The 13,275-nt window shown below is 41.7% G+C and overlaps 2 protein-coding genes across 2 annotated transcripts in view; one reads left to right on the top strand and one right to left on the bottom strand.

The window, feature by feature from the left end:
• Window positions 1-476: 476 nt before the first annotated feature.
• Window positions 477-2,609, top strand: abitram (actin binding transcription modulator). The gene is made up of 6 exons (XM_084380019.1): window positions 477-735; window positions 891-942; window positions 1,402-1,531; window positions 1,624-1,700; window positions 1,785-1,854; window positions 2,113-2,609. Exons 1-6 carry the CDS (start codon window positions 654-656, stop codon window positions 2,248-2,250), a joined length of 549 nt encoding a protein of 182 aa, XP_084236145.1. The 5' UTR covers window positions 477-653; the 3' UTR covers window positions 2,251-2,609.
• Window positions 2,607-13,275, bottom strand: part of ctnnal1 (catenin (cadherin-associated protein), alpha-like 1) — a 53,894-nt gene continuing 43,225 nt past the window's right edge. The window contains exons 10-19 of the mRNA XM_084380018.1: window positions 12,567-12,659; window positions 10,874-11,024; window positions 9,833-9,870; window positions 9,691-9,744; window positions 8,783-8,937; window positions 8,388-8,436; window positions 7,793-7,849; window positions 5,654-5,773; window positions 4,948-5,031; window positions 2,607-4,274 (exon numbers count right to left, since the gene is read on the bottom strand). Coding sequence (XP_084236144.1) covers window positions 4,104-4,274; window positions 4,948-5,031; window positions 5,654-5,773; window positions 7,793-7,849; window positions 8,388-8,436; window positions 8,783-8,937; window positions 9,691-9,744; window positions 9,833-9,870; window positions 10,874-11,024; window positions 12,567-12,659 — 972 coding nt within the window. The 3' untranslated portion in view covers window positions 2,607-4,103. The remainder of the gene's footprint in view (window positions 4,275-4,947; window positions 5,032-5,653; window positions 5,774-7,792; window positions 7,850-8,387; window positions 8,437-8,782; window positions 8,938-9,690; window positions 9,745-9,832; window positions 9,871-10,873; window positions 11,025-12,566; window positions 12,660-13,275) is intronic.

The raw sequence follows: 13,275 nt of genomic DNA, 5'->3' as shown, positions 1-13,275 counted from the left end.
AGTCCTGGTAAAGTGTTAGTGCATTTTGAACTTGAGAAACCTGGGATTAATCCGATTCAGATTTAAGTGGCAGTATCAATTACTACTAAACTAAAGTGCGGTTTATAACAGCTGGAAAACACAGAGCAAGAGATGACTTGCAAATGTTTACATCCCTGACATTCTCGGTTAGATTAAATGTACTTACCAGTCCGGAAAAAGGAGAAGTGAGTTATTATTTTGGTAGATGAGTAGAGCCTTGGGTGTCATCAGTTCTGGTTCAGATTAACTGAATTACAAACGGGGGATTTGTTATTAATCAGGTGAAAGAGTAGCTAGCTGGTAAATCGATTTCTGATCGACAGCTGTCTGGTTCTTCTCCATGCTGCCATTTTTTTTGTTAAATTGTGAAGTCTTGTACTAGACTAAGATTTACTTTGTTTATTGCATTTTTAAGTTTTAAGTTCACCTCTTCATTCCCCTACAAAAGAAAAAAAAACAACAAACTATCTCCGGAACCCTTTCGCTCTCAAACATTCGGATTCGTTTAAAGGACGGACCGCCCGGTGTCACATCATTTTCTGTCCGTCACGCAAAGTAACCAAGTGAGCAAGGTAAGGGTAGGCATTGCTGTCAGTCACATCTTCTTACAACCTGTATCGTGAATACTTTTGATGGACTGCGTGGAGCAGAAAGACACAGAAGCAAAGGCGCCTTCAGTTGTGGACCGATATTACACACGATGGTACAGAGCAGGTAAATAACATTATTACTGACATTTCTGACATGTTAGCCGCGCGGTGGCTAATTCGGCTAGCTAAACTTGAAACCTCAGAGCAGTGAATATTTTGATAACACGTTCGCCTCAAATGTAACGAATGCGTTAAAATGGTTGTCGTTGTTTTGTTTAGACATGAAGGGGAAACCGTGTGAGGACCACTGCATCCTGCAGCATTCAAACAGGTAACAGTGGTGTGATGGGCAGACAGTGAAATCAACACCAGGTGGTGGTAATTACAAAACTCACTGTGTGTTCATTCTTTGTTAAGGCTTCTTCATGTGTTGACCAGTGTGGTTTTGAGGCTTTTTGTGGGTTTATATTATATAAATATTGTCTATATGTGAGCTACAATATGAGAAAAACTTCCATTAATATGTGATGAACAAACCAATGAAGAAGCTGATATCATCAGGACACATTTCTGCCTGGTAGAAGGCTTTTTATTTGTGGACGTTCAATTTCCTGGGCCCTTTTCGTAATGCTCCTTATTACAATGTGAAGTTTAAATCTACCTCACAGATTTGTAAAGATGTACTTGATTTAATACACACTGAATATAAGTTACCTACACACTGATATTGTTAACTTTTGGAATTCCCTTTCTGAAGGCAAACCTTTAAATGTGTGTTTGTTCCCTGTAGGTTATGTGTTGTCACGTTAGCACACACTCACCCGATCCTTCAGAACGGGCGGACAATCAAAAGCATCAATTACCAGATCAGTAATGGCTGCAGTCGACTGAACAATAAAGTGTCCGGCAAGTCCAAGCGGGTAAACTCCTAATAATTCATGAAGATGTGTGCAGTGTGTATCGTCACTTATCAATCAGTTATCATGCGTCTCAATCACTTTTCCTGTTACAGGGGGGTCAGTTCCTTACTGATTTTGCACCTCTGTGTCGGATAACATGCACAGATGAAACTGAATACACAATCTACAGGTGAGACGAGCTTGTTTTTCTACACACATTCCACAATTATTTTTTCTGTCATGATCAGTCACATGGATCTTTGATGGTTTTCAGCTGCATCCGGGGCCGTCTTCTTGAGGTCAATGAGAATATTTTAGAAACACCAAATCTCTTGTTGGAAAAGGTAAATGTATACTTTTACACTTTAATGTTATTACGATATGTGCTCATCTGAATACCATGTATGTGTTTGTCCACCTGTTAATATTGATTATTTGTATTTCTAATAATTCACGTGTTCGCCTTTCCTTACATTGGATTAAAAAGCACTCTTATTATCATTTTTGTCAGTTTCTCCACCACAATCATTTAAGTAAAGTCATCTCATCTTATCAAAACAAATGCTTGAAATGTTTTAATTGTGCTTTGTCAATCTGAACAGCCATCCACTGAGGGATATATTGCTGTCATCCTGCCAAAGTTTGAGGAGAGCAAGAGCATAACAGAGAATCTTCTGAGCAGAGAGGAGTTCGAGAGCGTTGTCGGCAAGCGTACAGTTGACCAATCACAACCCTCTTGACGGTGCTCCATGTTCTTGTCAAGTCAGGACTGTTCTGGGAGACCTTCTCTTCCTCCTACTTCCACCTGGTTGGGTATAGACTGAGGAAATTCTCCTGGTGAGTGACATTCACCTTCTGGTCACTTCAAAGGGACTATTGCATATAATGCAAGAACTGCACTGTGCCTATAAACTACTAGATGTTTTTCATGTTTCAGAAAATGAGGAAGGTTTCAGGAAGCATTCAAGTCTGTAATTTATTGTTTGGTTTGTGAGGAAATGGAATAATAAATTACTTGAAGTCTGTTTGTTAAATACCCTGAACTAATATTCAGTTTGAATTATTTTTCTAGAATGTCAATAAACACAAACAGTGGTTTAAGAAAAAATATTGTTTATTTTTTACGTGTCACTTTTATTTACCTTTCAATTGTCAAAAGAATAGATGGTCCAAAACTAGATCTATGATTTCTTCACATCTGTAGTGCCACTACAATACCCAGCATCCTTAGCTGCTCTCACACTGTACAAAGCATCTCTAAAGCTTAATGTTTGTTATTCATTTCAGTCAATACCACACCCTCACTTAGTACCAAAGTCTTTACCTTAGGATAGTCACTGTATATATTTATACTGTATATATCTATGCTTCAAGTACCATATAATACAAACCATATACCATTTAATACATACTGGCCGAATAGGCAGCTTCACAATGATAGTCTTCATAACAAGTACACTTCAAGGCTCCATTTGACACAGGCGCCAGTTCAGAATCATTTCTTTAGTGAGGAAAGAGAAATGGTATATAATATGATTTAATAATACTCAGGACATTATAAAGTAAGGTCCTGACATCCCAAAACCATCATCTTTATCATCTGACTTTTTGGAGAAACCAGTCCCAAATAATAATAAAAAAATCTCCAGGAATGTACACCGGAGGACTAAGAGCTTTATATTTCATATGAGTAGCAAGCTGAAGGTAGCAGCCTCTTCATGAGGACAATCATATTTGGCATTAAATTGTGATTTTTGCATTTTGTTACTAACATGGCACATGGGGAACATTCCATAGAAAACTGCATGGAAATTAGACATTAATCATGTGGCGTGGTCGACTTTTAAAATACTTCTTTACAGCAGGGAGATGCTAGCTGCGATGCCAGCGATCAAGGACAGAATGGACCACTATGGCTAATATTACAGACCTATGACACATTGACCATAAACAAACACAAAGGTCTGGTGATGATGGCGTCATGCATGATGAGTTTTTTAGCCATTTCACTGTTGTTTTTTTTTCTTCATTTGGCTAACATGTGCAACACGTTTACAGTACACCACAAAGCGAATAGGCTTCTTACACAGAGGCACATGGTGAAGACAGATGTATGGCTGAGCTGAGCATCAAGAGGAGTTTGTTCCTGATTTCTGATCAGTTTATCAACCTCAATATCAAGAGAAGTGATAAAAGTGACTCTGAAATCAGGTTTGTGTCAGGCCCCTCTTGCTCTTTAAAGAGGCTCACTGCAAATGGCTAAGTCATAGTGTTGGCTGATTGTCTCCATCTTGTGGACTGGGGTGAAACTGGTGCTACAGGTAACAAGCTGCCCTGGGGCACAGAGAGCATGGATCTGCTTTATTCCCTCTGTAAACTTCACGAACAATTCGTCATCCAGAAAGCAAATACAAACTCTGACTGACCCAGGCAGCCATCTTCACCCCACGGATCGAGCCCACTCTCTGGTGGGTGCATGAGGATGAAGGCTGTGAAGTATTTCCTGGATTACACATCCTCCAGAAAAGGTGAGGTTGGCTATGTGCTGCTCCGTGGGAGAATAGCGGACGAACGGAGGTGACTATTTCCTGGATTATTTGCTCTCCAAGAGGTTGAGGCTGGTCATGTGCTGCTCCAAGGATTTGACGCCGAAGCCGTTGCTGTTCTTGTTGTTGAGAGCTCCCTCGTCTTTGACAGGTGTGGATGCATCCTGCCTCTCTCTCCAGTCCTGCGGGGAACCCAGGCTGCTCCTCTCTGACTTGTACTGCATATGGACACGGCATGGAGAGGAAATGAATAGGAGACACAATAATACAATCAAGAGCCTGCCATCTTTTGAAAACTTTGACCTTTCCTGTCACATTTGTTTTATTTCTGTAATCTGGTTTTATGCTGTTCTAAATAATGTATGTGTAAATAAAAGATATAATAGACTATTGGCTATTACAATTTGAAATAAATACACTTTAAAGCTGCTATATTGAATGTTTTCATGAGTACTGGTATCATCAGAGAATTATCACCCAACTCTGCAGTTTGTATTTCTTTAAACCAATCACAATTGGTTTGCAGTGACGGTTCCCCTTCTAGAGATTGTTTAGGGGGGGCTGGCATTAAAATCAGAGACATAAGAGAGAGACAGACTACTTGAGGCATTTTGAATAGAAAAGTCTGTAACGCCAGAGATGGCAGCTGTATGACACATATTCTGCTCCTTCCCCCCCAAAAGCCAATCATCATACAGTTTTTATGTCTCGGTGACCATTAAATGTGAAGTTCTGGCTCTCTCTCCATTCATTCATGTATCGGCTTGGCCTTGTTAGCCAGAAATAACTGCCGGATGCTGCTGGATGCTTAAATAGGCAACAGTTTACTCAGTAGGTGAATATTTTCTTTTAGTTTGGCATTTCTGTGTAGTCCAGTTCCCTGGCTGTCACCTTTCTGTTGAGCTTGTTACAGAGCGGGAGGAGGGAGACGACCACAGCCAAGATACCTCTGGTTGTCTGAATGGATGAGTCCACCTGGAGACAAAGAAATAGGGGAGGAAACATGAATCTAGCAACATACCACAGAGCACACCAGCATCTAAAATGTATCATTTCCTGACCAGTGCTCGGCTGCACCAACCCCTGACGGACACACACTCTCCTACTTGTGATGAATGATAAAGTGAACATTAGGATGGAGAGACAGAGAAATGGGAGCCATTACATATCAAAGAGATGTTCATTAATCAGCAGAGGACACGCTATTCTTCATCCCGTCCTTTTGATTCCAACCTTCGCCTTTAGTACAAGGTGACCTAAGGCAGCTCATCTCCGCCCAAGATGCTCATTAATTCCTAGCAGACATTCATTAATCTAGCGCGAGTTCGATAATGGCGTTACTCTCAGATCGCTCACAGATAATGCTGTAGCCAGTGATGAAGTAACATTGTTAGTCATGCTCTATCGTGAGCTCGGCTTCTTTGTGGATTTGATGCTGTCAAGGCTAATTATGGAGAAAAGAATTAAAGAAGGTCTGCTGTCTTCTGAGTGATGTTGCTAATTTAACCAAAGGAAACCGACTCATGGCAAAAACAAAGCATGCATTCGTTTTTCGTGTAAACACGCGAACAAACAAAGAGGAGACATGCTAGCGTACCTTCTGGAAGGTGGCAGTCTTGCCCTGTACAGGGGTTTTGGCCCCCATCTGCAGCTGTTGGCACAATGCCACCAGTTTCTCCATCTCTGTCACCACCAAAGTCTTTTCCTCGTCAACCAGCTGGAACAGACAGAAAGACAGAGAGAGAAGAGATGTCTGTCAGGACGGCAGAGATGTTTTATCATGCCGCTATCCAGTGGGGGCTGGGTTAACATGCACAGACACTGACAGATTTACAGGTTTTGGATTTATGATTTACACACACCACAAAAAGGGAAAAGTAGGATGACATAAATTCAGATTTAGTGTTGTTCAATGTAATCCATCAGCAACAGCTAGGTCATGATCTACTGCTTAAGTCTGTTATCCAGCTGAGTTAATCCCTAGATCTCAGTCACGGGGGCCATCAATCTACTTCAGTAACATGCCACCGACGACCTAAAAACACAAGCTCTTTTATTCAGGGCAGCTCTACATGAATGACAAAAGTACACAAAACCTCTTAAACCTCAATTAAAAATGCTCAAACTCATTTGCATAAATAGCCTCATAATTTCAATGAGGGCAGCGCAGGTGCGCTACGAGTGTGTTTGGTGCCAAAGAACGATGGGAGTGGAGGGAGAGACAGGGACTCCATTAGCACCAGTTTGTTTGATGTAATTAATCAGAAAGCGTGAGGCAAGTTGAAGAGCTGGGCCTCCTGATTATGAATAGGCGGTCGCTAGTCAACTCCCCCAACCCTCAGCCCCTCCACGCACATGCACAAACATACACACCTACAGATACAGCAGTGACAAATGGCAGTCGTTAATGGCTGTCAAGACAAGCTGTTTAATTAAACTTGGAGGACCCTGGGAAGAAGTTGGCGGAGGGCAAGAGGAAGGAAGGCACCGAGGCTACACTTGTTTGTCAGCTCTCAACTCATAGAGGAGAGGAGGACGGTGGGAGTGTGTGACAGCCTTAATTTCCTGCTCTCGCTGTGTGATTTATAAGGCAGACTTGGCACCGTGGCATGCCAGAATGGGTGATATGGGTGTGTGTGTGTGAGAGGTGTAACGTGGGTGGGGGCACAGGTGCCAGTTTGTGTTTGTGTGTGTCTGCATACAGATGGGTTAGTAGCTCACCCTGTGCAATAGAAAATAAACTGTCTTCTTTCCTCACAGGCTTCATTTTACTTCTATGCTGATTTCTACAGCTGATTTAATGCTTTTAATATTCTTCTGTACTAATTGCATTGCTACTTATAAAATCCAGATTAAGCAAACGAACCCTGAGCCCATGTAGAAATATTCTTTATATGGTTGTGTTTCACAATTGCTTTAAATACATTGTCTGTGTACTGTTCTTTTAATATATTTGTGTGCCTTAATTGGATAGAAGCTGAATATTTGGACAGAAAAGGAGGGAGGGGGTAGTGACAGGAACTAAACCTAAGTAATTACATGTCACACTGTTATTAATGTTATAACAATTTTAAAAGCTTTCTAAGCCTAAAATGACACAAAAGGTCACCGGTTGGAATCGAAACCGGACCACTGTGGTAGGTACAAACGCTGCATGCTCTACAAGGTGAGCTACCAAGGCACCCTAGTCTTTGTACTGATATTTTTCAAGTAAACATCAAAAGTGATTGGCAAATTATGTTTGATTTTTGTCAGCAGCCCAATTTCTTTGGAACCGAGGCTGTACAAAAAGTCTTGATGTGCAAAAATATTTGGAAATGGCACTGTGTCTTGAATTCATACTCTTTACAAACAGGGGGCAGCATATCACCAGACTAACTCCTAACGGCTGCTAACTGTACCTGTCGTTAGCTAGTTAGCTTAGTTAGCTGTGCTGCTGGCGGTCAGGACTGGGAGCTTAGGGTAGTATTATGAGATAGGACGGGCCAGGGCTAGCTGGTTAGCATGCTAACTTCAGTAGATATATCTGCGTCACAATATGTCTTCCTTCACATTCTGCTGATAAATCTATTTAATGGTTAAATTCCAAACTGTAATTCTTACATAATGCAACTTTAAATTGTGTGTGTGTGTGTGTGTGTGTGTGTGTGTGTGTGTGTGTGTGTGTGTGTGTGTGTGTGTGTGTGCGCGCGTGTGTGTGTTCAAGAGAGAGAGAGATTTATTTATTAGGTCATACCTGAATTGAAAAAGTGCTGAGAGATGAGCACAGCTGGAGCCCCTCTTCAGACAGAACCTTAACAGAGAGTCAGAAAGAAAAGTTTTACACAAATACAAGCCAACTATAAATGTTTCAACTTCCTCCAGGAAGCCATTTCAAAGTACAGTCAGTAAATATGATGAGATTTCACTTTTTCTTTGCTCTTTTTATCAGCATGCCTTCCCGTCTCTTTCCCCCTATCAGTCCTTTTTCTCTCTTATCTCCACCGCTCGACCCAAATGGAATAAATCCCGGCTGACATTTTCGGCTCTGATTCTACAAATTACTGCACATTATGGACAATGAACCCAATTCAATAGGATACACTCCTCCGTACAACCTTGTTTGTTATAACTTCATGTGTCCAGTGTGTCCCAGGCACGCCCTATCAAATCTGTAAGAGGGAAGTGAATGAAGGGATGCTGGCATTTACTATTGTAAGCTATTGATCTGTCCGTCCCAATATGTCTTTACTCTGAAGGGAAAAACAGATGCATTCACTTGCAACTTCGTTAAAACGGGAGGAAAACACAACAGAAGGTGGAGAGAGATTAGCGGATATGGATGCACATACCTCAGCTTGAAGAAACAGATCTAGTGTTGTTTTCAGCAGCCCCTCCCCTCTGGAGAATCAATAGGGGGAAACAGAAAATGAGGAAGGGATACATGGATGAGGAAGATGGATGGGGACAAAATACATCCACAGCAATCAACAGACACTAGATGAGCTGCAACGATTTCATTGTCAGAATGAGTCATAGTCATGTCAACTTTGCCAGAGCCGCGAACTACGCCTGGCGCATATCGATAGCTGGGGGCTCTCATTAACACTAAGCCTCTAAAGAGATTCATGTGGGTGCTTAAGAGGCTTTACAATGTTGAGCTCTGAAATGAATGTAGCAGATCAGCAGGCTGCAGATATGAAATCGGAGCACGTGTGCGTGAGCCCCTGTGGTGCTGTTGGGTTACCTGGTGAACAGGTGCATGTTGTAGGCCATGCTGGCCAGGCTCTGGCTCTGTCGGACAATGTCGTGCTCCTGCTCCTCCCATTTCTCCACCTCGGTGTCCACATCTGACGACAGCAGACGGAGCTCCAGGCCCAGCTTGGCCATGCTTGTCTGCTCCTGGAGAAAGGGACGCACATCAGGGGTTGAAACGATTTGATTTGATTCGGATTCAGAGGACTACGATGGGACTGTGAAACGATTATCGGTGCATTTTCAAGCAGTAAAATGTTTGATTTTACTTTTAAAACATAGCATATTTGTAATGATCGATAATGAAATGAAACAGATGTCTTTACTTCCATCCTCACCCAAACTGAACAAGCAGCCTAGCTTAGAATGAACACATGACACGTTCATGATCAACTAGGTTTCACCGTCCATAAGGAACGCACGGCCCAGTCTTTCAAAATTGTTACAGGTCATCATAATGTTGATAATTTGGTTTTAAATGTCCAATTTATTGACTTTTCTGCATCGAGGAATCCTTTTTCAAGACAGAATTGCAATGCGTCTAAGAATCGCCTTTTTTTCCCTGAACACACATACAAAGTAATTCTATATGGGAGAAGACATAAAACATAATGGATGTAATCTTAGAAACGTATATATTAGCAAACAGGGTTATTTTCATTTGTTAACACCCTGAGAAGTCCTATAATCAGCATAATCCTGCCTTCTGTGGTGGCAGTACAGCGAGTGACAAACTGCCGGCCAGCAGAATTGCAGCCCATTACCATACGAACACCATCAATCCTGCATGTGAGTGACACAAAGTTTCCTAGAGATGAATATACTGCTGTCAGATCAGGGCGCGAGACGTGACGTGATGTATTGTGCGGAAAGCCAGAGGACTTTGCTGCTGTACGCTACCTCTGCATCCAACTTGACAGCCTTGGCAGTCTTCAAGTTGGTGAGTGAGTGTTTCTGTGGGAAAAGAGGGAGGCATTAATCAGAGGATTACAAACCATTGGATCGCTGGAATATTCATGAGGACGTGTGGTGCGATACTCACCCCGGGTCTGGGAAGTGACAAATACGGTCTTTTGTCTCCTAGGAGAAGAGAGTTATTGTGAGTCTCTGAAGGTCACAAGTAGAAAATAAAAAGGCAGAAAACAATGTGTGTTTTCCCTGTGAATGTTTGCGTGTAGATACACACACTTTTCCAGACAATTAGAGGGGCAATTATGGTTATTCAGTGATATGGTAATAAAATTGTTTTGCTTTTATCACAGTCCACCCTTGACACAGTTTTTATCCTTCATCATGAACACAAACAAGCACAGTTTGTTTCAATCGACTACAGGGAGGATTAGGTGAAAATGATAAAAGCAAATCTCTCCACAGTGCCAGTATTTTTACCTTTTAACACAGCGCTTTGGCTTCACGCGGATATAAATGTGTGATGGATGTGATCCTTTCACCCACTGAGCTGCACTTCAAAATATTTACTGCCTTTTATGTCACATTCTCGAGGGCAGCCCCGTCTTGGAAATATGCCAAAACAGATTTCTCAGATTTACAGTGTGTGAACGCACGGGGTCGATGACACTTACATCCAACATTTCAAACATACGTTTGTGTGTGCATTCACAAATATACAGGAGATTCACATATACATACAGGGTAGCTATGCGATCTTTGCATCCTCACTGACATTGACAGCTGATTTGTGCCTATGATTTGGGCTCTTCAGGTAACTGGTACACTGATTAATAGAGAGGGGGAGTACAGAGGAGGACTGAAGGGGTGTTGAATGGCATTGACGTTGTTCTTTTTTCAAAATACTTTCCACAGTCCAGGATGATTCATTCATAGAATATCTGCTCCTGCTGCTTCATTTGCCGGAACTTTAATTTTCATTTAGGTTATTGAAGTGTTCATGGGCAAAGTGATTCATCAAGGTTTCACCAGGCAGTTTGATTTTTTTCAAACCAAAGTGCCACTGGCAGCATTTAGTCCGCATTAACTCCTCTGTTTCTTAACGACTTCCTGTTCCTCACACATATGCTGACCCAAATGCACACGAGTATCCGTTAAGTTAACTGAATCGCACCTCGCCTGCCTTCAAAGACGTCGTTGATCTCTCTCAGCAGCAGGGCCATGTCGCAGAGCTGGGACTCCCAGGCCTCGCAGAACACCTCCAGGTTCTCCTTGGCGATTTTACTGGACGGGTGGAGGGCGAGCGTTTGGGCTGCCGAGATGATCTGAGGATGAGTGTGAAGAATAGGGACGTGAAAAAAGTAATAAAAAAAAAATTAAATAAAGTTGGTCTGTAGCCAAGCAAACAAAATGTGCAAGAAAAGTAAAAAAGTGCAAAAATGTGGTGCAATTCTGCTCACATGTTCAGGTTAATCAGGTTCTGCTATTGATCTAAAAGTAAACCAAACACTCAAGGCTGGGAGTTGCTGTGCCTTTCAAACTGCACTTTAACATAGAAACTAAGCTGACTAAGGCTGATTTTAGTTATTGTTAACAACTCTGTAAGCCTGTTTCTGTAACAGGTTGCATTCCCCCTTCTCTCTGGACTATGGCTCCCCTGGAAACCACTTTACTTTCTATGGGTTTACAGCAGAGCCTCGATTCTACTGCTGCGATCAGCAGGCCCGTTAGTATTACACTCACAACTGTACCCCATTAAACAAAGGCAGGTAAGAAATAAAATAGCCTCAGGCAGGGAGCATGAATAAGCAACTTAAATGTTCTGCATAAACAGCAATATTAATAGTAGGGATAGAGCGATTATCAAGGCCGATATTCAGCATTTTCAATCATCGGTATCTGTGTTTTTGCTCTACTTTGGCTCTGATGCAGCCACCTCTCTCTGTCTGTAGTCACCACACTGTGGTCTCACTTTATGTCCTGCCCACAACACTATCTGATTGGTTACACGTCACATGTGACAGCCTATCAACAGTGAATAAAATCTATATGGTCAAAACAATTAAGCCTTGGGCCTTAAAGGCTTCAACATCAATCTTCTCTGATGCATGACTTTGTGTGAAGCTATGCTCAAGCTTATCAACAACAACACATGTATCAATGTATAATTTTTGCAATCAAGTCTGGTATCTAGACTCGAGATTTAAAATACCTAACACACAAAAACACGTGCAAGTACGCACACACATACACACCCCACGCCCATCTCCTACAGTGTAGTATTTAATAGCCAATTACCCTCTGGGCCACCCCTCTATTACTTTGGGCACACACAGAGACATATCACCACCGTCGACCCATACTGCAACGTTATTGATTGGCTGACCTTTGAACTTAGGAGGGGAGTCATTACTGCAGAGCCATGCGGGGCCTGACATTAGCGCTGCAGGACGGGGACATTCTACATTGCTGGATAATTACTGGCATGGATGGTTTCCAAGAGCAAACATAATTAGATGTGGGATAGGGGGACTAGGTGGACAGCATGTTCCCAGCTTTCTTGAATGGTTGGCAGGTGCAGGAGGGAGACAGAAGAGACGTGAGGTAATTTCTCTGTTTTCCCTTCCTGCTGCGTCTCAGTACAATATTACTCAGGTTTGATTTTACTCCCAGTTTGACTTTATTGATGTGCAATAAAAGTGTTGAATCAAACAAAAAGGGTCTCGGTTTTAATTAAAGTTAAATCTGATTGTCTTCCACACTCATCCTGTCTACCCTGTTTGCTGCCATTTATGCATCAATCAATGAGGTATAATGTCAAAATAAACTAAAATCCATATGGAAAGTGTCTGGAGGGTTAAAGTTACCTGTGGACCGATGACATGAAACGTCTCCTCAGCGTGTATACAGGTGATCTCCAGAGGTTCTGACCCCGACACGTGGCACAGCAGCCGGCACGTCTAAAGACAAAGACACGGGAGGAAGAAATGATTGACTGGAGATGCTTCTGACATTTGAGTGATATACAGCAGGAAATGGATAAATGTTAAAATTGACTGTATAAACTACCTTGCAACTAATTTAACTCTTACTGATATAACCATAATCATAGGTGATCATACCTAATTGTATCACAGCGGACAAATTATGTATTTTTAGAGTGTTTGACATTGAAACCTCCTTTTTAGTACACATAACATCACAAGAACGCTTCAAGGTTTTCTCTTTTAAAAACATTTAAATGAGGTTTAACTTCACCAGGCAGTCTCCCTGACAACAGCTCGGTGCTGAAACACATCAGTTTGTTCTAAACTCAGATCATTATGACGACCATGCCGTGACAATAAAGGCATTTGAATTGTTTAAAGGTGCACTAAGTAGTTTTGGAATATAAATTCACCCTCAGAAAAGTAATATTTACAACATTATTAAGGTAAGAACACAGATTCAGGAATATTAAATTGATATACAGTATTTTATTTCCACAACTAAATCAATATGCCATCCTCAGGGTGAGGATAATGAAATCCCCAGAACACTGTTTGAAGCCAGAACGGTGGCTACTTAGAAGCATCC

This window comes from Pagrus pagrus (assembly GCF_965226575.1).
Source record: "Pagrus pagrus genome assembly, chromosome: 17".
In the NCBI taxonomy this organism is placed as follows: Eukaryota; Metazoa; Chordata; class Actinopteri; order Spariformes; family Sparidae; genus Pagrus; species Pagrus pagrus.
The sequence above is the reverse complement of the archived record's forward strand: the minus strand, read 5'-3'. Positions and strand labels throughout refer to the sequence as shown.

What these genes read in the sequence shown, in the direction of transcription:
- abitram (XM_084380019.1), top strand. Translation starts at nt 654, where the DNA reads ATGGACTGCGTGGAGCAGAAAGACACAGAAGCAAAGGCGCCTTCAGTT. An exon ending in TGTCCGGCAAGTCCAAGCGG is followed by an intron (nt 1,532 to 1,623) that starts GTAAACTCCTAA and finishes TTCCTGTTACAG; the next exon opens with GGGGGTCAGTTCCTTACTGA. An exon ending in CAAATCTCTTGTTGGAAAAG is followed by an intron (nt 1,855 to 2,112) that starts GTAAATGTATAC and finishes CAATCTGAACAG; the next exon opens with CCATCCACTGAGGGATATAT.